The sequence below is a fragment of the Rhinopithecus roxellana genome, chromosome 11 (assembly GCF_007565055.1).
Source record: "Rhinopithecus roxellana isolate Shanxi Qingling chromosome 11, ASM756505v1, whole genome shotgun sequence".
Classification (NCBI taxonomy): Eukaryota; Metazoa; Chordata; class Mammalia; order Primates; family Cercopithecidae; genus Rhinopithecus; species Rhinopithecus roxellana.
The window spans coordinates 20,498,616-20,526,095 of NC_044559.1; the positions used below are offsets into that span (position 1 = coordinate 20,498,616).

General features: G+C 42.8%; 1 protein-coding gene across 1 annotated transcript in view; it reads right to left on the bottom strand.

Moving 5' to 3' along the window:
- The window catches only part of SORCS3 (sortilin related VPS10 domain containing receptor 3), a 621,477-nt gene that overhangs the window by 338,233 nt on the left and 255,764 nt on the right, over window positions 1–27,480 (bottom strand). The window contains exon 3 of the mRNA XM_030940951.1: window positions 15,784–15,883. Within this exon, the coding sequence (XP_030796811.1) occupies window positions 15,784–15,883 (100 nt within the window). The remainder of the gene's footprint in view (window positions 1–15,783; window positions 15,884–27,480) is intronic.

A 27,480-nucleotide genomic window follows, 5' to 3' on the forward strand; every position in this document is an offset into this window, starting at 1 on the left:
CCAGATGCCTGAATAAGGGTAATAATTGCCCAGGCTGGGTGTCCATCATAAATGGGTAGATCAAACATGAAATTATCCCCTGTATTCAAGGGTCCATTGTCCTGAGATTACAATGATGACAAGAGTGATAATAAATAGTATTTACTTACAGGGTACCATGGGTAGGTCACTCACTAAGCATTTGCAAAGATTTCTCATTTAATCCTATCAGCTAAGGAGATGGGTACTAGTGTCATCCCGATTACACAGACGAGGAAAGAGAAGCTTAGACGTATTTAATGATGTGCCTAAGCCACCAGCTGCTAAGAGGTAGAGTGAGGATATCAACAAAGTAGCTTCTTGGCCAAGTGAAAAAAGGCGCTCAGCAACCCAGCCAGCCCCTGCCCTATGGGGACTTCCAAGTGGGAATGCCAGTGCTTGGCACTGATGCTTACTCTTATAAATTATTGAACACTAAGGCATTTTCCAAAGGCTATTTACTGCCCCCATCAACCCCAGTGTATTGTCGGTCCTATGTTTCAGAAAACTCAGCAACTCCCGTGACTTCTTCTCTCAGCAGGGAATATTTTTCAGAACTTCTCAGCATGGAGCCATGGCATTGCTGGACTAGAAGAAAACAAATCCCTTTCCACATCTATATTCCTTTTCATAGATTTATAAAGAGATGTTCTAGAGGGTCATGGTACCCATCTAAGCCAGGAGAGACCAATAGCACACGGTATTAATCACTATTAATTTTTCTTTTATTTTTATTATTACTATGAAGCATATGTTTAAAAGTTGACAATCTGGTTTCAAAACCTGACTTGGCCACTGCCCAACTGGGAAGCTTTAGTCTTTTTGCCTCAATGTGTCCTCTCTCAAGTTAAGAATAACAGTATTTACCTTATATCTTTTTTTATTAGAACAATGCACAATGTTAGCAATTACTATTCTTTCTGGTTGATTTTTTTATTATTTCAATCTCTCTGTTAAATTTCCCATTCTGATCCTTTATCATTTTCTTCATTTCATTGAATTATTTCTCTGCCATTTTCTGGACATTCATGGAACTTCCTTAAAGCAGCTATTTTTAATTCTTTGTCAGGCAATTCATATATGTCCATTTCTTTAGGATCAGTCACTGTCCCTTATTTTGTCCCTTTAATGAGGTGATTTCATGTTTCTCTGTTTGTTCTTGTACATGTGCTGCCGAAGCAAGCACTCTCTGTTTGTTCTTGATCCTTGTGGCTATGTTTTGGTGTCTGTGTAACTGAAAAAAATAGGTAGTTATTCCAGCTTTCGCATGCTGGCTTTGTCTGGGAAATTCCCTTAGTAGTCACACCATCCAGAGATTCTGGGCAGACTGGTTAGCATGGTTCAGGGGTGGGCTTGCCTTTGGATTCCTTAGGCTGGCAGGCCTGTAGCCTGAATCCACGTGGGTGGACCTGTTGATTGAGTCAGTTGGGATAGGCTTAAAGCCTGTGTCCCCAGGGGCCAGCTTGAAGCCCACAGACAATGGGGCTGGCCTGTTGCTGAGGGCTGTCTAAGGCTTGGAACCTTTGGGACTAACTCAGTGCTGGGATAAGCCTGAAGCCCAGGGCCACTGAGCCCTGCCTGCTACAGAGCACACAGGCAGATGGGTAAATAAAGGATGAAACAGGAGGGATGCAGGAGGGGGGGGTGTAATTGTTTTCATTTTGGAAGTTGAAAGAACTTTGTCTAATGCTGATATAAAGAAGTATAGATTCCTACTCCCAGAATAGAAAAGCCAGCTACATCGATATTGAGTGCCTGGGAACAGGAAGACGTCACTGAGCAGGGGAGAAAGCCGAAGAGAGGTTCATTTAACTAGGGAAAAGAAAGTCATACCTACTCTCTGCCAGGTACTCTACATACATTAAGCTATTTAAGTATTAAAGCTGTTTCATTTTATAAAATACTATTGTGAGCCCCATTTACAGATTTAAAAATTAAGGCTTAGAGAAGTTAAATAATACATTCAAGGTCACATGGCAACTCAAGCATGAGCTACACGCTCTTTCCTGCACATCATACTGCCTCGCTGGGCCCTAGGGGGAAGCCAGCAATAATTAAGGAGCTCTAAACTGACTACCACTTTTCCTTCCTCTGGCAACCCTGCCAAGGAGATAATCACGTGCATTTCTCACACTTCTATCCTCTCTGGTTCATTTCTTTCCTCTGTTTGGTCATCATAAGACAGCCCAAGCCATTTCTCAGAGTTAGATTCATGCTGTGGGATGACAGGACTGACTGTCCGCATCTGCTCTCAGGAGGCCCTCGACATAGGACTGCAGCACTGACCGAGGCCTTCATTTGTCACTGAGGCCAATGTCTCAGACTTCCCTGCCAGCTCAGACTCCAACATGGGGGGCCAGAGACTTGCTGGCTTCAAACCCGCTCCTGAGCCATCTGGCGGACCCAAGGATCCCAGGACAGTTGCCCCTCATTGCCCAGACACGCTCACCAACATAGTGTGTACCAAGTGCTGAGGTCTGTCATTCTGACCTTGGGCTGGTAATGGGGGTATAAACTGGGGGCAAGGAGGCATGCATGCAGGTAGCAATCTCTCTGCTTGGTTGAGCTCACCAAGGAAGAAAAAAAAAGTGAGTCATTTCTTTCACCAGTGATGGTGATTGTATTTGTTACAGATATCTCTACCTCAGGGGCAGCGAGATCCATTTGCTATATGGCTGTGTATTGGAACATTAGGAAGAATACATCACCCTGCCTTCCCAAACACTTTGCTAAATTTGCTCTTGCTTGTGATGTTCAGAAAACACACCCAGAAGGTCTAGTGAGGGCAGGGCATGCGAGAAGAGAGGACAGAGTGGGATGCTTAACATAGGCATCTCATCAGTCTGAGAGGCTGGTCACCAGCCTTCCTGAGACACAGGTCTCATGCTGTCAAGCCCCTGTTCAGAAGTCTGCTGTGGCTCCCCATGTCCTTCTGCCCTGAGTCCTAACTCCATCCCTGGGCTTTGGGAGTCTATAATATCTAATTGTACCCTATTCTCTCTCCTAACTTGAAACTGCTAAAACCCACATGCTTAAAACCTCTATACCCTCGTTACCTTGTCACATTGCCCTTTCCTTTTCCTCCTTTTCCAAATCCCAAATTGTATTCCAACTTCTGCCTGATTTTTGCCTCTACATTTTACCAGCTTTGATTATGCTATAGAATGACATCTTTCTTCAAGCTTGGTGCTGCATTCACTCTTCTAGACCTTTTTTTTTTCTTTTGAGATGGAGTCTTGCTCTGTCACCCAGGCTGGAGTGCAATGGTACGATCTCAGCTTACCACAACCTCCACCTCCCGGGTTCAAGCAATTCTCCTGCCTCAGCCTTCCGAGTAGTTGGGATTATAGACACCCGCCACCACAACTAGCTAATTTTTGTATTTTTAGTAGAGACTTGGTTTCATCATGTTGGCCAAACTAGTCTTGAACTCCTTATCTCAGGTGATCCACCTGCCTCGGCCTCCCAAAGTGCTGCGATTACAGGTGTGAGCCACCACACCCAGCTCGCTGTCTTCTTTTTAAAGGCTTTCAAAGTATAAAACTCCCATGATCTCCACTGGTCCTTCAGGCCTGGTTTAGAAGCCCCCATCAATGTTCCAATACAGATCAATGACCTCTCCTTTGGGTTGCACCCTTGATTTTCCTGCTCCTATTACTGGCTCTGCCTTAACAATTACCATGTGTCCTTGGCTGCCATTTAACCTCGAATGGAATTCCTTCTCAGAGGCTTTATTGAGCAACTATGATGGTTAAATGAGCCAGGCAGTGAAATGGAACCAGCATTGTATGTGGCCATCCAGGAATATAAGCTTCCTTAAATCCTTGGTTCAGCCCAAATCAGAGTTCACACAGAAGAGGAACAAACATTTTTTCATATTTCTTAACTCTCAAGTTTTCATAATAGTTTGTGAAAAAAAATGTTTTATACACACCTAGATGCACATATACACATAGACACCTAAAAACTTCAACAACAGAAATAAAAATTTAAAAAGATATTGAGCAAACATAAGCACCTAAAAAGTACAGTAAGTGATGAATTTTTATTATCCCTCTAAAATGTCTGGATAATCTTACTGTAAATCATTATTATCTTTATTTTTTTTTTTAAAATTGTGATATATTCGATGCAAACCCTAAAGGGCACTTTGGAGAAAAGCCAGGCTACGGGTTTATATTCTTCCCATTTTCAAATAAAATGCAAAAGAAAAAACTAGTAATCATTTTAATGAGCCTTTAAATAAATTCTTGGCCAGAGCACACTGCAGTAATTTATACAAAGAACCATATACATATATTTGCTGAGAAAGGGACTTTGTGACTTAAGACTGAATTTCCAAGAATTACTCTAGATTCTTTTTCCTTTAAGTGATGAGTTTGAATGCAAGCACACTCCCAGCCATTCCATCGCTGGGCACACTTGCAAAGGCAGATGGAAACTCCTAGACCAGTGTCTGTCCCCTCATTGATTCTCCTTTCTGCTTTCTTGGCCCTAATGGGGTCTGATACTTTCCCTTTTGGGGTACAATGGGTCTTTCCTGGTTCTATTTCTGGATACACCAAGAAGAAAAACGCTTGGACTTGGAATTAGTAAATGAGGGAGGTTTGGTTCACGTTTTGTTCTTTTCCTTTTTTTCACCTCTTCCTTTCATACATTTTCCCCTAAACCCATCTCCGAAACACTGCTCTAGCCACTTGGTAACTACGTTAATTTATGAGGCAGGAAAAAATGAGGTGGCTGTGAATTAACAAGAGTGGGACTATTTCTCTCCACCAGCAGAATAATCAATCTTTCTCAGGCAGTCAGCAAGTCTGGTTTTAAGACACAAGGAAGAAGATGGGGAAAGAGAAAGTGGCAGCATGCCTCCTGGATAAGGCAGGACATGAGGCTCTTTAAAAATCCAAGCCTCTAGGAGCTGCATCCTCTCCAAGGAAGCCTGAAAGCCGGCAGCTCAGAGCTCAGGAGGGGAGGCCCAGGAGCTACTGTGGTCAGCACTGAAGGCACAGCCAGGCAGCAGGACCCTGGATTCCAGTCTGCAATCTTGATGCCAGCTCCATCCCAGTAGTAACAATCTTCCCGTTTCTGTAGCTTGTTTCTTTCAAACAAAATCACAACTCTCACTTTCTCCTAGATATGTTCTTTATTTTTGCCATGGAAAAGCTCTCTTACGTGATTAAACAAAAATAAAATAAACTGCATAGGAGCAATTTGAAAGTCCAAAGAAACACCAACTTCGTTTTAAGGCTGTAGTAACTGATATAGCATCTCCTTGCTACCTTCTCCAGCCTTCTCTGTGGACCACAGCAATGCATTCAGAAGCCTATCAGCTAACATGTCAGTTTAGGGACATTTTTCCATTGGTTCTTCACCTGCTCATTGCCTGCCATACCTGTAGCCTTCAATAATAACATTTAAGATTTAAAAGTGAAAACCAAAAGAAGAAAAAGAAACCCAAAAGTCCCAAACAAACAAAAACCTACTTTTGCCTAAAGATTTGGGGGAAAATATCATTTCCCCACTCATCCGCTGAATTGATGGGATTCACACTACCAGGGCAATGCCCATTGAAAAGTGGCGAAAAGCAATCAGCACCTCAGATGGGCTTGGAGCATGGTTTCTGCCGCCAGGGGGAGTTATTCTGGTAGTGCATACTCCTTATATGTTTGCCTTGGACACAAAAAAATTAAGTGGTCTAACCTGGTCATTCTAACATAAGGCAATATGCCTATGTTAATTTTCCCAATTCAGCATTTACTTTTCTTAAAAAAGAAGAAAAGACTCAACCAAGTCATGTGTTCCACAGTTAAAAATTAAAGCATTTTGAGTTCATGTTCTTTGCAGGGACATGGATGAAGCTGGAAACCATCATTCTCAGCAAACTAACACAGGAACAGAAAACCAAACATCACATGTTCTCACTCATAGTGGGAGTTGACCAATGAGAACACATGGACACAGGGAGGGGAACATCACACACCAGGGCCTGTCACGGGGTGAGGGCAAGGGGAGGGAGAGCATTAGGACAAATATCTAATGCATCCAGGGCTTAAAACCTAGATGACGAGTTGATAGGTACAGCAAATCACCATGGCACACGTACACCTATATAACAAACCTGCACGCTCTGCACATATATCCCAGAACTTACAGTAATTTAAAAAAAAAAAAAAATTAAAGCATTTTGCTGACCAGGCAGCAAAATAGCATTTTGCTAGTGGACGGCATTAAGAACAATTCATAAAAAAATTCTAACGACCCTCCCACCCAAGTATATCTAACATGCTAGTTATACTTCTAAAAGGAGGGGACAGGTAAGTGATCTTTTATCCCCATTTTACAAATTGAGAGGGTGAGGATCAGAGAATTTAAATGACTTCCCAGTGCCATACAGCTAGTTAACAGAAAGGCTTAAAACAGAAATCCTGATTCTTTTCCCAGATAGCTCATCTCCCAAGGACCCAGCCTCTTGTTTCTTTATCAAACCATTTGGCCTTTGTCATGCTGCTCAACCATTCTGGCCAGTTCTTAATGCAAGGCTTTGTTTCCCACCCAGGTTCATTTGAAATGAGATTCCAGCTGCAATGCCCTTTGGGCTTTGAGAGTGGAGTACTGAGAGGCTGTAGGTATCTCTGTAAACCGTAGATCCACCACTGACATGCAGCAGGACCGATGTGGAATGCTATCTTCCTACCACTTCATATTTGTGCTCACCTTATTCCCAGTCGAGGTTCTCTATCAGATCAGAGTTCTCCAGCTGTCACCAGCCTTATGGGTTTGGCAGAGAATACTAGACTAGGAGTCAGTAAACTGCTCCAGCCCCAGCTCTGAGGCAAGTGACTCTATGACCTCAGACAAATCCCTGAGTGGCCTCTTCTGTTCAGTGAGGGTCTATACAGCCTCTGAGAGCCCTTTAAACTCCAATATGCAGTGAGTCTAAGAATTAAATATGAGCGGAAATGAGTTAAATGAGCACATTAGACCAAGACACATGACCATCAGCAACAAATCTGAGCAAACTGCTAACATCTCAGTGCCAAACGTCCATCATCTGTAAATTGCATGATGATAGTGCCAACATCATACAGTTGCTGTTGAAGTATTAAATGAGTTAATTCATGCAAAGCATTTAGGATAATTTTTAGCACACAGCAAACTCTCAAAAAACTCTAGCTCCTTCTTATATTATTGTTATTTGTCATTGTCATTATTATCATAGACACTTTATGAACAGAAGCAGATACTAGCACTAACAGAGACTTCTTTGCTCCTTAACAGACGGGTTATTATGCGCATTTTATGAAGAGAAAAAGAAAGGCTCACAGAGGAGAGACGTCTGGTTGATGCATCATTAAGTCAACGGACATGAGGGAGTGTGGTACAGCAGAGCTAACTTCCCACTCCCTATTGCAACATTTGGTGTCCTCTATTCTAGGTTACTAGAACAGGTCCAGGCAGCATCTCTAACTCTCTTGCCTGCGGGAGGAGGGTTGAGTGTCCCTGGGTAACGACTATGATGCTCCTATGAAGTTGCATTGGTTCATGCTGACAGAACCCCTCAATTGTGCCAGCAAGTAGTGCTGCTGCTCTGACCTCTACCAGCAGAGCCAGTGTGTTTCAGGGACCCACCTTTTGACCAAGGAACTGTAACTTCAGAAAAGATAGCCTGGGTAACAGGGCTTGGCCAGCCAACATGTAGTCATAGAACTAAGAGCTATGAGGATTACACTTTCTGAGGACTTCCCAATAGGTTGTCCAATGAGCTACAGAATCCATGAATCATCACATGGTACCGCAAAGCCCTCTGAGAAACACTGTCTAAATGGTGGCCATCCAGATGACCTGAGCTGGAAGGGGCTTCAAAAAGCATAGAACGTAAACTTGCCATTATACAAATAGAGAAATGAAGGCCCTGGGAGGGGAGTGGCCTATATAAAGACACTGAGTTACTCAGGGGCAAAACCAGGAGCAGAAAGCAGTCATCTGCCTCCTACCCCTACTCTAGTGGTCTTACCTTACAACGACACAAAAAGTCCCTTTGCACTGAAGGATCAACCATGTGCTTCCTTTGAGTCAAAGGGAAATCTCTGTAAGCCACACTTGACTATCTCTCACACAAATAAGGGTATCAGTGCAGGTCCCCAGCAAGAGTCCACAAAGTGTTCTCCTGTGACTCTAAAGACCACTTTGCAACACCAACTTTTCACCTGTAGACTTAGCTACCACTCCGAATATGCCACATGCTGCCAACTGGTAACAGGGATAATATTAGATTTGGTACAACCTGTTAGCCCCCAAGCCCTGAACTCCACCTCCTAAATAGTTCAAAACACAGACATTTCTTATTAAAATCTATATAGAAAAATCTCTTTAAGGCCTGGCGCGGTGGCTCACACCCGTAATCCCAGCACTTTGGGAGGCTGAGGCAGGTGAATCATGAGGTCAGGAGATCGAGACCATCCTGGCTAACACAGTGAAACCCCATCTCTACTAAAAAATACAAAAAAATTAGCCGGGTATGGTGGCGGGCACCTGTAGTCCCAGCTACTTGGGAGGCTGAAGCAGGAGAATGGCATGAACCTGGGAGGCAGAGCTTGCAGTGAGCTGAGATTGCGCCACTGCACTCCAGCCCGGGCAACAGAGCAAGACTCTGTCTCAAAAAAAGAAAAGAAAAGAAAAGAAAAATCTCTTTAAAACTCAGAACATAATAGCAAGGATGTTAACAATAACTGGCTATGCTAGGCTCTCATTTTCACATGACAACAGTCATTTGGAACCTAATGGTGAAGGGAAGCCCTTACAGAAGGGCTTCCAAGTCTCTACCGGGCCCACATCTTCCTTGCCATTATCTTCGGGACCCTGCATGCATCAGAATTTGAGACCCAGGTCTATGCAGGCAGTCATTTTCTTGGGTGCATCTTGTCTGCCCAAGTAAATTGCACATTTCTGAAAGCAGGAAACTCCCTCCCTCACAACATACTTTGCTCAGAGGTAGACATTTTAAAAAGATTGCTCAACAGCCTAAAATTACCTTCCCACCTTTTTGGCCTTACTTTAGTGTAAGAGATTTTAATATTTGTGGACTGAAAGTGTGTTACCCTGCCACTTACTTTCCCTGACCCTCCAACTATCTTGGGAGTTTGGTATTTTAACATTCTGTGCTATGTTTTGGTTAAAGGTTTTCCAGGGTTTTAAAGATAGCTCAGGGTTATGTGCTGTATCCAGAGAGCGACACTGGCATAACCAGCCTCCGAACCACACACGCGGTGCCTCTTGAACAGCTTGACAAAAGCAGTTTGCTCAGTGTAAGAATCTCACTGGTAATTCCCACTATATTTCTGCAGGGTAGCCTGGAAGTAATTATCCTTCTCACTGGTAAATCAGTTAGGAATGCAGGATGTAATGCTCCCCTCCTCCTTCAAGAAACTGCTAATCCTCTAACACTAATGAACAGAAAACCCCAGGCAACAGCGTTACCACGAACAGAGTGATGACTACAACTCGCCTGGTCTCTATACCTGTGGCAGTGGCACCAACCCTGCGGGCAGATGGAGGTGAACAGGAATCCTGGACCCCCTCTTATTAGCTATTTTCCAAAATTAAGTGTCTATCTGCTTGGGCCTCAGTTTCTTCATCTGTCAAATGGGGATAAAACTACCAAGCTCAGGAAATTAACAGTAAAACTTAGAATAAAATGTAGTAAGGAGCTTAGCCCAGTGCCTAGAACTTATTAGAAGCTCAATAGAAAGAACTCATTAGCCTATACTGTTGTCAGACCTTATAGTTTTCATCACACACAATCACACAGAGAGAGAGAGAGAGAGAGAGAGAGAGAGAGAGAGAGAGAGAGAGAGAGAGAGAGAGAGAGAGATGTAGCTCTAATTGTAGTAATTTGGTCACATTCTCTGGCTGTTAGACCAGTGCGCACTCTCTGCCATTTCCAATACACTGTCTCCAAAGTTGCAGGTAGCAGTCACTTTGGAGCCAATTAGACAATAACATGCCTGCATTTTCCTGTCCACTCAAAGATTCATTCTCAAATAAGCTCGCCCATGAGAGTCAGGTTCCTCTCTGGTTAAGGCACAAAGCCTTCAGCCTGTTTTTACAAAGCACAGCAAACTTGACCTTGACACTTGCCATTCTGCATGGGCCTGAGGACAAGAATCAACTGACAGTAACGAGTTCTGGGAACCCAGGGATGTTTATCTCCTGCAAGGGGAAGGAGAAGCTGGTGCTAGAGCTCACTAGCCACACCATAATGGAGCCACTCCTCCGGGAGGCAAACCGTACACTCTCCTGCTTCCAGAGCTAATATACCATTCCTCATCTTCAGGTACCAGGCTCAGATACATTCAGCAATGCTGGGCTCCCATAAGGAAGTTGGGCTCAAACCCAGGCAATGAGTTAATTGGCCAATGGCCGGAGAAAGGCAAACAACTGGGTATACAAAATTCACATCAAATAGTCAGAGTGGGTCAAGGTCATAAAAATAATGCTGATGCCACCATGCCATAGAACAGCAGTCTAGGACAACTTCAACTGAAGCAGCTTCATGCATTTCATATCAATACTCTCATTTAGACAGGGAATTATAAAACCTGCTAGATGAAATGATTATACCCTGCTCACAGCTTGTGAGAAAGACAGTACTCCCAGTCTAAATCCCAACTACCTCCAGGAAGCCCAGAATTGCTGAATGACTAATTTGTCCCCAAAACAAACCCATTGGGAAAGCTGCTGTAGATCTACCATTTATAGCAATATAGTCTTGGGGTAATTTATCAGAGTCTATTTTCTTACCCTGCCTACTTTCAAAGTGGCTGGGAGGATTAGAGATCATGTGGCTAAAACTCTTAAAAGGGAGTTTAGGATAGTAGCTGCTCAGTTAGTGCTAACTGGGATGATTACTGGTAGAATGAAACTATATACAGGTTAACACCTCTGCTTCCTTCCAACTTAAGGCTTTATTAACTATCTGTATTTGGATAATTTTATGTTGTTCAAAACTGTTTAAAAAATCAACAATTAGCTTTGGGAGCAACTATATAAATACAAGCTCAATTTACTGTTTTGCCAGGGGCAACAGATCTCATTTGATGTATTCATAGCCTCCAAGGAAAGCAGCAGCCATCTGTTAAATAAATAACTCATTAGGTGAAAAGCAAGTGCTTCTACAAGATGAACTCAAAAATCCGCCAGAGACTACTGCCATTGGCTGACTGATGAAATGGGTTGCTACAGATAATTTGGGTACTAACCAAATCCAAACCATCTTGCCTAACACAAGCTGAGATGAGTATCCATATGACCATAAGTTTAAACTTGAAGACATAAATAAGGAAACTTAAAAACAAAGTTGCAAAGTTACAAGGTTCCAGAGCTCTAGACTAATAAAGAAACAAATAAGAGCATTTTTATTTATATCAAATTGTCATTTTGCCTAAGTGGCTGGAGATGGGGGATTTCTACTAAGCTGAGTATACTGGTTATGAGAAAGTCAGAATGTAGACTACGTGTGCACTGTCAACATCAAGAGGCTCAGAATACAATACATACCACTTAGTAAAATGAAAATGAATCCAATTTCACTTTTTCTTGGATGATTCAGAAAGCACTTCAGATCATATAGGACCCTTATGAACATTCATTAATTTCTTTTTTTTTTTTTTTTATTGAGACGGAGTTTCACCCTTGTTGCCCAGGCTGGAGTGCAGTGGCACGACCTCTGCTCACCGCAATCTCCGCCTCCCGGGTTTAAGCAATTCTCCTGCCTCAGCCTCCTGAGTAGCTGGGATTACAGCATGTACTACCACGCCTGGCTAATTTTGTATTTTTAGTAGAGACGGGGTTTCTCCATGTTGGTCAGGCTGGTCTTGAACTCCCGATCTCAGGTGATCCACCCACCTCAGTCTCCCAAAGTGTTGGGATTACAGGCATGAGCCACCGTGCCTGGCTATGAACATTAATTTCTATTGCTATTCTCTAAAAAAATAAATCCATGCCATTGGCTTGCTGCTCACTTTTCCCCAATCTGAGTGAAGAAAATGTCGGTGTGTTTAACTTTCTGGGTGGCAGTGCCTCCTAGATGGGAGTTAACTATACTTTGGTGATGTTTCTCAGGCCAGACAACAAAACAGGCCTGACTTCTGTTTATTGAGTAATAGTTTCTGTGAGAAATGGCTCCTGAGCCCACTGCCTGAATGTCACCATGGGGAAGGATAAATGGAGGTGGTATTCCCGTGCCAGTGACAGCCAAATCCCAACTCTATGTTCCTTCCTACCCACAGAATCTGCCTTAATCCATCCCTTGTCTCCATCACTTCTAAGAACTTCTTAGTTGCACTAAGGAGAGTTCAGACTGTCAGGAGTAGAAAAAAAACAGCAAAAGACAAAAGGAAACATCGTTATGATATTTTCTAAGAGGAAACATACATGACAGATGAATTCCAAAACAGATACAAACAGGTACAAACCTTTATGAGCCATTTAGGAAAATCCTCACAAAAATGGTCTATCTATCATCTACATGAAAATACGATTAATTCTGTTGTGGCCCAGATACAAGACAGTGATCAGTGCTGCAGGGCACTTTTCATGTGCCAAATATCCAGTTCTTGCTTCGCCCAAAGTGCATACGCCCACTGAGATCCAATATGCTCAAGCCACTTGTGTGGGATGGCAGGAGCACTAAACTAGGAGTCATCAGACCAACTGACAAGGCTGCCCCTAATCTGCTGAGTTGCATGGGTGGGGCAGTTGTCCTCTGTGGGCCTCTGCTTCCTTCTCAAGAAGGGAGAAGGGCAGGAAAAGAACTGAAAACCATCACTGCTGGCTTAATTCAGTCAATTCATCATGTGCCCATCAAGGACATAGCATTAAGCTTTAATTCAAGATCATAAAGCAATTTTGAACCCCTACGCTATCACTGTATAAGAAGAAAAGGTGCGGCCGGGCGCGGTGGCTCAAGCCTGTAATCCCAGCACTTTGGGAGGCCGAGACGGGCGGATCACGAGGTCAGGAGATCGAGACCATCCTGGCTAACACGGTGAAACCCCGTCTCCACTAAAAAATACAAAACAAAAAAAATAGACGGGCGAGGTGGCGGGCGCCTGTAGTCCCAGCTACTCGGGAGGCTGAGGCAGGAGAATGGCGTAAACCCGGGAGGCGGAGCTTGCAGTGAGCCGAGATCCGGCCACTGCACTCCAGCCTGGGCGACAGAGCGAGACTCCGTCTCAAAAAAAAAAAAAAAAAAAGAAGAAGAAGAAAAGGTGTAAAAGATGACCTGATGCAAATAAATCTGGCCTGACAATCAAGAGTCCTGGGTTCTAATCCTGACTCCTTTTTCTATCTGGCTATGTGAGCTTTTTTGGCTTCAATTTTCTCATCTGTAAAATGAGGTTGTTGGCATGGATAAATGATTTCTAACCGAGACTCCATGGACATCTTGGGTTCATGAGTGGGATCTGAGGTGTTCACAAAGTCCTCAAAATGTATGAAAATTTTTGTGGCATAGACATATTTCTAAAGAGGCCGCCTAGAACTTTAATCACATGTGTAAAAGACTTGCAGTTCAAAAACTGTTAGGCACACTGTTGGTGGGAATGTAAATTAGTACTGCTATTATAGAAAACAGTATGGAGTTCCTCAAAACTTAAAAATAGAGCTACCATATGAACAAGCAATTCGACTACTGGGTATACATCCAAAGAAAATGAAACCAGTAAGTCCAAGAGATTTCTGCACTCTCATGTTTTTTGCAGCACTACTCGCAATAGCCATGATATAAGATCAACCTAAATGTCTATCAATGGATGAATGAAGAAAAGTTGGTACATAGACAAAATAAAATACTATTCAGCCATAAAAAGGGAAATCTTATCTTTTGTGACAACATGGATGAACCTGAAGACATTATGCTAAGTTAAATAAGCCAGACACAGACAGACAAATACCATTTCATCTCACGTATATGTGGAATCTAAAAGAGTTAATCTCAGAATTAGATATTAGAATGGTGGTTAACAGGGGTTGAATGGTTAAAGGGGAGGCATGTTTGGGAGACACTGGTAAAAAAAATACATAATTACAGTTATATAGGAGGAATAAGTTCAAGATATCTATTGTAGAGCATGATGACTATAGTTAATGGCAATATATTGTTTTCTTGAAAAATGATAAGAGAGTAGATATTAAGTGTTCTCACCACAAAGTAACTGAGTTATTGCATTTGTTAATTAGCTAGATTTAACCATGCCACAACGCATATGTACTTCAAAACATTATGTTGTACAGTATAAATACATATAATATTATGTTAATTTAAAAATAAACAAATTAAAAGAAACTATTAATAACCACTCATCTAGGTGAAATCTGTGCTTTCTTCTAGCTCTAAAAATCCAATAATTTAAATAACGATACTGAAAAATGTGAAAATGACAAAGGTTTGGGACAAAGCAAAAAGAAACTACTCAAATAAAATCAATAGCAGGTGCTTAAACAGCCAGCCTGATGATCAAAGCTTTGGCACTTGGCTAGTGGGCACAGTCTAGGGCCTGAGAGTCCCCTACAGCTAACTGGATCCTTTGGCTATCTATCACCAATGCTGAACCAGAAGCCAACAATTCTGCTTCCTCCCTTTGCTGGGTGTACTTAGGGGTACCGGAGGTGGAGGTGAGGAGAAAGTCTATGGATGCACATTATGCTGCTAAGGGCTCAAGTCAAAGCTGCTCTGCTCTGAGCAGCATAAACAGTCACAATTCTCAGCCACAGTTTGGACTCTACCATATTAGAGATCAGAGACATCCACACAATGGTTTGAAGCTCGCTCCTGAGCTTACCTTGAGGAAGAAAGCACTGGCAAGATGGAGAAATGTAAATCAGATTGCAAGAGAAGAGCTTGGTGGTGCCATTTTTTTTTTTTTTTTTTTTTTTTTTTTTAGCTTTTTAGAAATATTAAAATGACCTTTAATGTGGTCATTTTGGTACATGTATTTGAATCATGTCTTCCTAAGTTTCTAAATAACAGTGCTTTCTTAGCTGGAGAAAGAGCACATCTCCCCAAAGATAATGTACGGTGCAGTATTTGTTTTCTAAAACTGCTCATTGTTCCATAGAATCCAGGACTCCTACTCCCAGTAGATTTCCATGGCCAAGGTCTGACCTTATATGATTTCATCCTGGCTGCTAAATCAAGAGGAAAACAGAGAAGCAGAGGTGCCAGAGGAGCCTGGTCTGCCCTCTGCCTCAGAAGCAGCTCAGGATCAAGTTGAAGAAGCCAGGATCAGCCTTTTGTTCATGTGGCAGAAACAATCTCCTGGGAATAAGGGGTTCTCAAAAAATGTACCAGCAAGAGGAAGGCTGTAGAAAGACTCAACTCTAAAGTTGAGCAAACCCATGCTTACATTCTAGATGTGTTACCACCATCTGACTCAGGGTAGAAAGTTACTTCATCTCTCTGAGCTTCTCTTGCAAAATGGGGACCATAAGAGTTTCTATCCCATAGATTCATTGTGAGGATAAGTGAGATGAGACATAGGTACATAGTTTTACTGGTGGCGTTACTATCACTGCTGCTGTCACTATTATTATTATTACTATCAAGGCTATTGTTAGAATTACAAACAGCGTTTATGAAGTTCCCGGCATATAAATCAGGCCTCTGTAAGTGATTCCATGACTACTGAGTTTTTTCCTTAACCTCTGGCCCTAATGAGCACAGTGACCCAGCAGGAGTGCTCAGGACCTACTGACCCAGCCTCTTACCTTCCTTTTGTTGGTGGGATTGACATAGAGGTAACTGAGGACAGTCTTCAAACCCACTTTGTCATTCAGCTTTTCATAGGTGGTGCCATAATCTGTCGACCTGCAGGTAAAAGAGAAAACAGAAAGGGAGAGATCGTTTTATCAATAGGCAGCTATGTCTAAAGGGAAGCCAGGCTCTCCCCCGACCGACCAGCACCTTTCTTCCAAAATCACATGAGTGCTTAAAAGTGTTCTTCAGAGATAAAAAGCCCCATTAATTTTAGAAGAGCAATTAGGCTAATGCATCTGCTTACTACCTAAGCGTGCTCCCCTTTGCTCCCAGCCTTTCTCAGAGACCTACTTTTTGCCCTTTGTGAAACTGTTTGGTGAAAGGAGCTGCTGGAGACTACCTGACTCCCATGCTGCTCAGCCCCGCCCCCTGCCCACCCTGGCTCTGTGTGGAGCTGTGGAAGCACACAAGTTCCCACCAGCAGACCCTCTGTATGGGAGTTGTGTGTGGAGGCCATGGGAGAGTGGCCAGGCTGTCTCCTGAGGTCACCACGGTACAACCAACTTCATACTCACTCCATTGAGCCTGAAACAAGGGACTCTTGGAGGTCCCTAGAACCTCATAACCTCAGAGAACTTACGGGGTCCAATGGCTAAATGAGACCACACCAGGCAGAGGGTTGGATGCTTTACATGGGGACAACGATGTGGGTGTGTTCAGGGTGAAAAGCCTGTGGCACTGGGCTGCTTACAGGGGAGGGGTTCATCATTCCAGTGATCCCGGTGGCTACCTGCTCCTCCTCTCCAGCACACCAACTGATGCCAAAACCAGAAGTAGAGGTTCCTTTCTTTCCATCCTGCCTTCCATGGTGGAGGAGGGAGACAGGGTGCCAAACAGTGAGATTAAATTAGTTGACCTCCCTGCCATACTGTTCACCTGCCCCCAAAACCTACCCCACAGAGACCTCCCTCCCTTTTTCCACCATTTGTATCATCATTTCTCACCACCTCTTCCCGTCATCACTATCCTTGGCTAGACTTACAAAACTTCTCCAACTCAAGCTTTAGAAGGACACAGAGGTCAATGCATTTTCTCTGTAGTCAACTGACCTTGTAAGGGCCTGAAATCCGCCACAATCTCAGTTCCCAACTCTGGCTCTGAGCCTTGCTTTGAACTGGCATTTGATGCCCTAGTAACCACCAGCTCCAGCCTTTGCTTTGAGCCTTTATCCACCTTCTAATGCTAATCAGTGCTTCCTCGGCCAACAACTTAGCTTCAGAAGCTTAGTACTTAAAACTATATAACCTTTGTCTTTTTTTTGAGACAGGTTCTCACTCTGTTGCCCAGCCTGGATGGAGTGTAGTGGCACAATCATAGCATCACATCAGTCTGATGGCTTGTGCCTCAAATTCCCGGGCTTAAGCCATTCTCCCACCTCAACCTCCTTCCCAATGTGAGGACCATTAAGAGTCATCCCCACCCTCATCCAAGCTGGCAGATTCCTGGTCCCTGGGCCCAGTGTAAACACCCACCTGCACCTCCTCTGTAAAAGCTTCTCTAGCCCTCCTCCCAATCACTGCTCATCTCTTTTCTGCACCAGAACAAATTTCTCCATCCTTAGGCACCCAAGGCACACTGTACATGTCTCTTTTCTAACTTTTCAATAGTGGCATGATTGATTTCTTTTCTGTTTCCCCAACCACAATGTAAGCTCCTCAAAGAATTAAGGGACATCATAAAACTTCCTTCATAAGAGGAAAGAACATGAACTTTGGGTGTAGCAAAATCGCTATTTCATTCCTACATCCAGAGCTCTCTGGTTACATGACATGCACAAGTTATTTATCCCGCTGGAGCCTCAGGTTCCTTATCTGAGGAATGAAGATTCCGGGTGTGGTGGCTCACACCTGTAATCCTAGCACTTTGGGAGGCCAAGGTGGGTGGATCACCTGTGGTCAGGAGTTTGAGACTAGCCTGGCCAAGATGGTGAAATCCCATCTGTACTAAAAATACAAAAATTAGCCAGGCATGGTGGTGGGCACCTGTAGTCCCAGCTCAGGGAGGCTAAGGCAGAAGAATCGCTTGAACCCAGGAGGCAGAGGTTGCAGTGAGCCAAGATTGTGCCACTGCATTCCAGCCTAAGTGACAGAGCAAGACTCTGTCTCAAAAAAAAAAAAAAAAAAAAAAAAAAAAAAAGAATGGGGATAATTTAGTCTCACAAGGCATTCGTGAGGTTACAAAAATATAAGACATGGGAAACCTCCTAACAGAATGCAGGTATACTAAAACAGAATGCAGGTACACTAAAATGTTAAAAAATAAACCAAAGTAAAGAGGCATTCATTCATTTCTCCTTTCTCCAAAATATACAGGACAAAGTTTTACACATTATGCACACTCAGCATGTTTACTGAATAAACGAATGTCAATATTTCAAACCCTCTCTAGGCTACTGGCTCCACATGGTAATCGGTTATGCTAACTTTAATCATCAGTCCCCCAAAAGCTGACTTCTTATTCTCTGACTTTTGTCTACTGCAGGCACAGAAGCTCTGGGAATCACTACCAATCTTTCTCCTTGCCTTTCTCTCTACAACCCAGATCACTCTTCAAGTCTTAATGATTCTATTTCCTAAATAACTTAGATCCCTGGTATCCTTTCCATCGTCACACCAATGCTGTGGCTCATACATCATCATGTTTGCAACAACCCCCCAATTTTATGCTGTTCTTGAGTCTTCTCCCTCCCCCACTCATCCTCCATGCTGTTACCAGGCTATCTTTCTACCCCAGATCTGTCCACCTCACACCTTGGTAGTAATTGCCCATTGCACACAGTCAAGCTGAATCTTCCAAGCTAAGTCTTGTAAAATCTGGCTTCAACCTCCCTTTCTGGACCCATTCTGAGCCACTTGCTCCTCTGGCCCTTTCTCTCCAGCCTCGCTAAACTTCCCTGAGCATGTCCCACATTCTCACTGCCCTCCGCTTCTGTATGCATCATCTCCTTGTCTGAACTATCCATCCCTGTTTCCTCTACTTGGCAAATTTTCCTCCAACCCTCAACATCTAACTCCAACATCATCCTTTTCCAGCTTTCGTGGGGGGAATTAATCACAATCTCATTTGTGGTCCCGTACTATCTTGTACGCATTTCTATTTAAGCATTTATCCTGTTGGTTTGGCTATACTGTCCTTATTCTGGGATCTCTTCCTTGGCTGTAACTCCTTGAAGACAAGAACCATTTTTTATAACAGCTCCAGTGTCTTGCACCATGTCAGGTACAAAGCAAGTGCCGAAAGTATTAGTTTTTGTAATGTTTTAATTTGTCTTTACTTGTAAGAATGAATGGATAAATGAGCTTGTCCAAACCTACTCACAAGTTTTTAACCAACTACTGATGTCTAGTGGTAATTCAACACACAGCAAACAATGCCTAGAAAACACGCTTGATGCTTTCGATGCTAGCACAATAGTGCAGACGGTACAGTTTAGCAAGTTCTGTCCTAGGGAAGTGTCTGTAATTCACTTGTACTAGAATTAAGGTTAAATGACAAATCACCCTGAGCAACTATCCTATGCAGTGCAAGAGTGGAGATAGACCACGATCTCTAGAGGCTGTCATTTGCATTTTTATTAATCCAAGTAAAATATTTTATAGAGTTAATTACTTCTTAATTCTACACTCTTGAAGGCATAAAGGCAGCATGGTGTAGAGAAAGAACATTGAAGCTGGAGCCTAGAAATCGAGACTGTAGAACTGATTTTCAAATGCACTCAACATGTTACCCTGGACAAGCCACTTTTTGAAGGCCGTTAAAAATGATTCTGACACTGGTTGAAATGATGAAGTAAACTTTATTCAGGACTACTGCAATATGTAGAGGGACTATTGCAATGGGATTTTGCAGTAGGGGAAAGACATAGGGTTCAACTCCAAATAGAACAAGGAAAAGTGGGAATTTTTGATAAGAGTCAGAGGAGAGGTCAGTGGATGAAAAATTGCTAAAAGGAGAGGGTAATTCTTTGCTAAACTAATCTAACAAGATTCTTGCTGAATGCAGGTCAGGGTGATCAGATATTACCTAGATTATAGTGGTGGATGAAGACTTTGATTAGCAACAGAGGTTGGGAGATTCTGGCTAACCTGACTTAGAAGGATTCTTGTTAAATGTTGGACTCTTGAGAACATGCCTAAGCTGGGAAGCCTAGTTTAAAAAGAGCTCAGAGGATTCTAACTCAAGTTTGGTTAAGGAAAGCATCTTTGTCAAGCTCCATTCCATCATTAACATGAGAGGTTTACTTACATAATCCTAAGGTCCCTTATGGATCTTAAATTTTATTAAACCACCAACACAATGCTAAGTTGTTTTCCAACTAGCATCTTTTCCTCATACTATCTATAGCAAAAATCTTAGAAGAGCTAAATTCTCAGGAATCCCTGCAGGACTGATGGAAGTCACAACAAACTTCCTTCCTGAATCCAAATAACTCTCACAAAAGATAGTATGCTGGTCACCACACATGGTCTCACTTTCACAAGCTGCATGACAGATTAACACTGACTTTGCTATTTTCCAAAAGTGGCTGCTGAAAAAAGGGACTTCCCAACAAAGGACACCCTCTACGTCTCAGCCTCCTCCATGCCTCTGGCTCATTTGTCTATTTGATGAAGATACCTCAGGGAGCCTGGGAGCCTATGGAACCAGTAGTGCCCTTGACTCTGTCCTTTCCAGGATGGCCACTGCACACTGCCCTGACCACAGCATTCTGTGGGCCCATTTGGCCTGGGGTGAGGGGCCAATGTTAGAGAGGTCTCAGCCCCATTGCCAGAGACAGTTATGCTGGCAGAACTTGCTCTTACAAGAAAGCAAACCATCCTCTCTACTTTGTGATTCCAGACACCAGCCAGTGGGGTCACTTAGAGAAAACAGGCTCATCTCATCAATTTTAAAGCTAGCCTCCCAAATCTTGGCACTAGGTTCATAAGACTGAAATGTTCAGAACACTGGAACCATGACATCAGTGCGCTGAGCCAGCCATGGGCCTGGCACTCTGCCAGTTACCATTCTGAATTTTTCAGTGCACACAGCTAACCTGGAAGGCAGCGCATAAGGTGAGTGTAGCCATGGGGCTCTGGCTCCCGTGCTCTGGATCCAGTTACCCCAACCCCATTCCACTGTCACATGTGTGTGCACACACATGTGTGTCTCTCTCCCTTGTTCTTTTTTTCCTTATGAATTATTTCCAGCACACAGAAAAATACAATGCAATGCCCATCATTTGGCCACTATTAGATTTAACAAGTGTTTGTGTGCATAAACAACATGTAACCTTTTTGAGTGTTTTTACATGTACATAAGTGTTATCGCATAGGATATATGTTCTGCAGCTTGCTTATTTCACCCAATATTCAGCTTGTGAGATGTATCCGTGTTACATACCTAGTGGTCATTCATTCATTTTAACTGCTATCTAGTGTTTCAGCTTATGAATTAACCATTCTTTATCCTTTCAAACCACTGAGAAGTATTTTTTTTAATTTGCTATTATAAACAATGTTACAATGAACACTCATATGCATGGCTTCTTGTGTATTTGTGAAGAAAAGTTTTTCTGGGGTGGCATCTCCATGTGGGTCACCTCTAGGCATAACTTCTACTTCACTGGCTATTGACAACATCTTCTCCAAGGAGGCTGTACCTCCAAAGAGACACTGCTCCTTGGCTTCACCACCTGCTCAGGCACCTGCTCATCATCTGGCAGGTCCTGTCAGCTACCTGTCACTCACGCTACTCCCCAGGTACCTGACGCTGACTGGCAGACTGGGCATCCTCCCACTTCAACTTTCCAGAGGTGCTCAGGGACTATTCTATGGCATCATCTCCTAGTCTGAGTCCTGAAACTGTTCACTGAGTTCTTGTCTCATCCAGAGGCATTCAGAAGGACTTACCGCAGACTAGTACAATGTGGGAGGAACCCCCAGCCTGACCTGCCATACACTCGGTCTTTCCCACAGGGCCACTCTCCCACTGACAATTCCAGGAGTGGAGGTTTGAGTTACCATATGCTTTTTATCTACTCAGCAAGCTCCCACTCCTCTAGTGAACTTCTGGAGGAGAGGCCGGTGGCAATAAGCATATGGGCTGCTATTTTAAAAGAAAAAAAGAACAGAAAAGACATCCAGTTGATGCAGCCAAGTCAGCCTCTCAATAGAGCTGAACTGCAGCTCAACCTCCCTGTCCTAATGCCCCAGTCTGGCCAGAGATAGGCACTCTGCCAGCTCTCACAGGGCCATCTGATGTTCTTGATCTAGGTGAGCACATGGATTACCTTATCCAGTCGGCACCTTCTCCTGGTGTTTACCACCCTGGTCCTCAGCCCTCTCTTCATTTCCTCTCCTCTTCTTGCCCCTGAGCTCTGCAAAACTAGGGATCATTAACCCTGGCATCTTTCACCAGTCAGAATTCATCTCCTCAGTGGCCTTCCTTCTAAGGGATACAATCTAAAATTGGCAAACAACCACAGTTGTGGTTGTTCCTTTCCTCTCAGCAACTTCTGCATTTCCATGTTTGGCTCATTCCTTTGCATACATTTATCAACCATGGCATCTGACACGGGCTAGGCACACTGTGCTTTGCTTCCCCTTTCTGACCATTTAAAGTAGCTCTGGCTCAGGCTGGTAAACTTTTTTTCCTGCAAAACAACCAGATAGTAAATATTTTGGGTTATATGGACCTCCGCCACAACTACTCAACTCTGCCCTTTTGCAACTCCAAACAAGCCAAGCACAATAGCAAAATGAAAGGGAGGGGTTTGCAAAAGCAGGAGGGGTATGATTTCGTGGTGCTGTTCTAGCTGGTATCAGCTAGAGGCAGAGAATATCAGCCTCTGCCTCTATCCCACTGCCCCCTTCCTCTCCCCAGTCATGTTCTCACCCTGCTTTTGTCTCTAAGACAACTTCTCAAGATTCCTGCCTGGATCTCTGATGCCCTAGAGCATCCTTCCCTGCCTGGCTGCCACACCAGGTCAAACATCTGCCTCTGTCTGGCATTCAATGCCTTTGTAGTTTACCTGCTTTGCTTTACCATTGCCTCCAATGTCCAGATTGTCTCCTTTATGACTCCCAGCTCCAGTACTCATTGTACTACAAAAATCTTTCCTATAATTCCCACCCACACCCTCCTCTGCATTTATACCAATTGCACCTAAGAGCTCCCTATTTATTCTCTGAATATATAGATATGCTTTTGATCTTTTCAGCAATTGCTAAAAGCTTCTTAAAAGAACAATCACAAATAAATTTTGTTTTAAATTTCTGAAAGTGCAGAGCACAGTTCTACATAAAGAAAACAAGAAGACTGGAGTAGTACAAAGACAACTGAACTCAGAGCCAGAACTAGCTATGCAAGCTTTACATGTCTCTGATCCTCAGCTCAGACAATAGGGTTGTTGTTACTCAGATTCAATGAAGAGTAATAAGATACCTAGCTTAGCATCTGCTAAAAGCCCTTGTTCCGTATATGCTTATGGCTGTCATTTTTATGAATACCCCTGATTGTATTGTCCTCAAGGAAAATCACCTTGTTTTCTTTTTCTAGATTTATACTCTTTACACTTAATACGGGTGAGGCACATGGATACCCAATAAATCATTAAAGGATTTGTGGACACTGGTTCCAGTTGTCACCGTGAGCGGATGACAAGACCCAGTTGCCTGGAGAATCAAAAGATAGAATTATGCTTCCAAGTGCCAGGCCTTGGGGAGCACCCACTAGCAGCTCCTTCAGGTATACCCCACTGAGATACACTGAGGATTGTCAACAATCAAAGACCATAGGCTATTAGGTGCTCTGGTGTGTGGTGAACCGCGGCCCATTCCAAGGTCAGGGTCAGGACTTCCCACAGCACAGCTCCAGACCAAAGGCTGTTCAGAGAGTTGTGATGGAAAAGCATTAATGCTCCCCTCTGGCCTATTCCACTCCTCATTTTAGGGCCAGTGCCCAAAGCCACATTAATCTGTATCTTTGCAATGGCAGAAGCCCAGCGTGACCACAAATAACCATCCAGATAACTAATTTCAGACCTGAAGCCAAAAGTAAGCCATTTAAATAGCTTCATTCTCCAAGTGGGTATTGCCCTACCCTCTGCTTCAGAAACTCCACAGGAAGGCTGATGCCAATGCAGAAGCTTACACAGCTCTCCCTGACCTCTTGTTACCTGACTCCTGGCTGCATTGTCTAGTCTCACAAAGAAAGACAATGATACAGGATAATTAATTCATCTCTATTTCCTCCTGCCCCCACTATTTGAATGAGAGCCATCACAGGTTCTAAATGTGGAAAATTGGAGGTTCGCTGTCTTTGGAGACCAGTCACGCAGAATTCATGGTTTAGATCAGGTAAGTTGTAGACCCACCAGCTTCCCAGCTGAAGCTGGGACAGAGCTGGGACATCTCAGCTAGGACAGAGGCTGAAGTATGTGGGGTTGGGCCAACATTCAGCTCTTCAGTTTCTTTCTTTTCCTTTCTTTCTTTGGTGTGAACACATTAGTTCTCACTGAAGACATTCAGTTCAGATAATAGGGTGGTGAGTTGTTATATTTAGGTTTTAAAATGCCAAAAAACTAACCTATCAGCCAAAAGACCTATTTGTATCATGCACGTAAGGGAAAGAAAGAAGCCCTCCAGGGAAAAGAAAGAGCCCAAACAGGCCGATGAAAAGGTATGACAGCCCATAATTCACTGCATCTCTGTTGATATGAACATAACTGAATAACAATCATCAGGAAAAGGCTAAATAGAGCATATTACACACACACACACAGAGAGAGAGAGACATAGTACTATACAGCAGCATTCAAGAGTAAAACAGATATCAGTTATTGACCTGAAAAGTCTCTAAGACATAATACTAAATATATTACACACACACAGTCTATCCAGACACAACAAAGCAATACATTTCCATTAAGTTTATAAGTGTGTACACAAATACATACAAAATCTAGTGGAAAATATATAAAACTACTAATAGAAGTTACCACTGGGTGGGGAACTGGGGTGGGCTGGGGTTAGGTAGCTAGAAGCACTTGAATTTACTTGTAATGTTGAGATGTTTTCAAACAAAAATGTATCCAAGTGTCACTCATGTAGTTAAAAATTATAGCAATAAAGTGATTGTTACCAAACAGTCACGTTGTTAATCAACAAATTAACACATCTGTAGGAGAACCCAGTTACAGATAAGCTTCTGCATTCAAAAAGGCAGACCAACAGAATCATAAGAGGATTCATTTCAGAGTCGAGCAGATTTGGATTCAAATCCAGTCTGTGGAGCTTCAGGCTAATGATGTAAACTCATGTTTCATACCTGCTCAATGGGAATATAAATGTTGCCTTCGTAGGATTTTTGTGAAGCTTACATAGCCCTACTGTCAGAGGGTTCACTTCGCTGTTGGTTGTTGGGGGATACCACGGTAGACCAATAATATTATCACTGGAGGAGAAACTGCCTCATACATTTCTGGGCAAACAACAGCTGTGTTACAGCTACATAACCCCAGTGGACAAGCTAATGCCACCCCATTCCCACCACATCAACAGTAAGCTACCAAAAGACACATGGGAAGATGGGGAGTCTGCAACACATAATCAAAGATAGCCTCCAGCAGGTGGCCAACACTTACAAATTAAAGTCTAGGGAAAACGGACCCAACTTTTCCACTAAGTTTTCCTGGGGAAAAAAATAATGAGGCCTACACTAGCAGGTGCTGGAGAGTTTTAGCAAGGCATCGCTGTCTAAAAAATAAATATATTTACCATTTCTCTTTAAAATTGTATAGAGCCGACTGGGGCCCTGTGACATGTGCACAATTACATCTGTTTGGGCACACCCAGAAACCTCCAGGATAAAATGTGCAGCCACCTAATGAAGGAACATGAATGGATGGAGAGCCTTCAGACCACCTTCCTATAGCCTCAAGAAACTAAATTCTGTGTCCCACTCATCTTTAAATATTTTCTGTCTCAGTAATAAGCACAACACCTTGCACATGGAAGGCACTCAATGCTTTCATTAATCACTTTATCAATTAATGCAAATCTCTCCCCTCCCAGAGTCTTCAGCCCCAGAGAGAAGAGAGTATCTCCTTCTGCTGCCATCCTCCCCGATGGAGCCTCTGATCTCACCTACCTCTGCTTTCCCAGTGCTCAGCATCTTCGTCACACTCAGAGAGCATCATATCTGCTTTCTGGGACCACATCTTTTTCTCTTTTCTGCTGTTGTTTTATGTCGTTATTTAACTTTTTGTGCATGACGCTTCTTACTCCAGATAGAATAAGGTCTCTGAAGTCAAGGGACTACCTTGGCCGTCTCTTTTAACCCCTAAATCATGCTGAATAATGCCATGCAGGGTAATCCTCAAACTGAGAAAATATGTCCCAGGGACTGAAATAGTCACATTCAGACAGATTCCCTTCTGACTGAAACTGTTCTACTGTGAGAAACTAATAGCAAAGCAGATACTCCTTTGTGCTGGACCAGTTTTACTCGTTATCCTACTGGCCATCCAGAACAGAAAGAGGGCTAAAGTCTTCCGACACATGGTGTCTCCTAACACAGGCAAGAAGAGGAAATTCCCAGTTACCAAGGAGTCAATTACAGCTCTCCTTTTTGAGCCTCTAATACTACAGTAACTTCATCTCCTTTTGGGTCCAGAAACGTAAATTTCATTTATCTCTTCCTTTGTAAGAATTATGGAGTGATTGCTATGCTCTCTGTGCTGTGTTAGATGCACATCATTTAAAACAACTGCCTATCGGATCCTACATTTTACACTGACTGTTCTTGACAATAGACCCGAGGAGTAGGGCATGAAAAACAGTCTCAGTATTTTTTAAGCTTTCTTTTGAATGGCTAAGCAGGAAAAAGCAATTAGGTAGAAGTTGGATTTATTGTCAAGTCATAGAATATGTCTTAAACTTTCACAGTGACTCTTAGAGAAGTGTCCCCCCAAGATCTGAGGCAGTGCTCGTCTGAACCCATGTGACATGGACTGGCTCAGTAGATTGGTTTCCATAGCCTTGGATAAAAGGAATGTCACATCCTAGGGTCTTTTAAAAAAATACTGAAAATTTATGGTAGAAATACCCTTAAATTTTAGAAAAAGGATAATGCACAAGGTATCCATATCATATAGAAAACCTCAGTTAACATTTTGGTGTGTTTTTCTTTAACCCTTGAGTGTTTACAAAATTTGGGGTCATTATTTATAGAGTTTGGATCCTGATTTTCCATTTAACATAATATTGTAAGCATTTCCATATATTGTTACATATTTTTCAAAAATATCATTTTATTTTAAAGCCTTATAACATTCCAGTGTATAAATGCATCATAATTTACTTTAACTATCTTCTCTGGCCAGTTGGTCAGTTTCTAGCCAAAATCTTGTATTAAATAACTTGAATGTGTATTGTCAGACATAAATCTTTGTATGTATCATTATTTGTTTCCCTAGAATAGATTCAGTAAGTGCAATTACTAGTTCAAAGGATAAAAATTATCATTAAAGCTCTTGCTATAAACTGCCTTACAGACATACTCCGGCCAACCTGCACTTCTGTTAACAATGTATAAAAGTTCCAGTTTCACTGCATGCTTGCAACATTGGGCATTATCATTTTGAAATTTCTGTACATAGATAGATG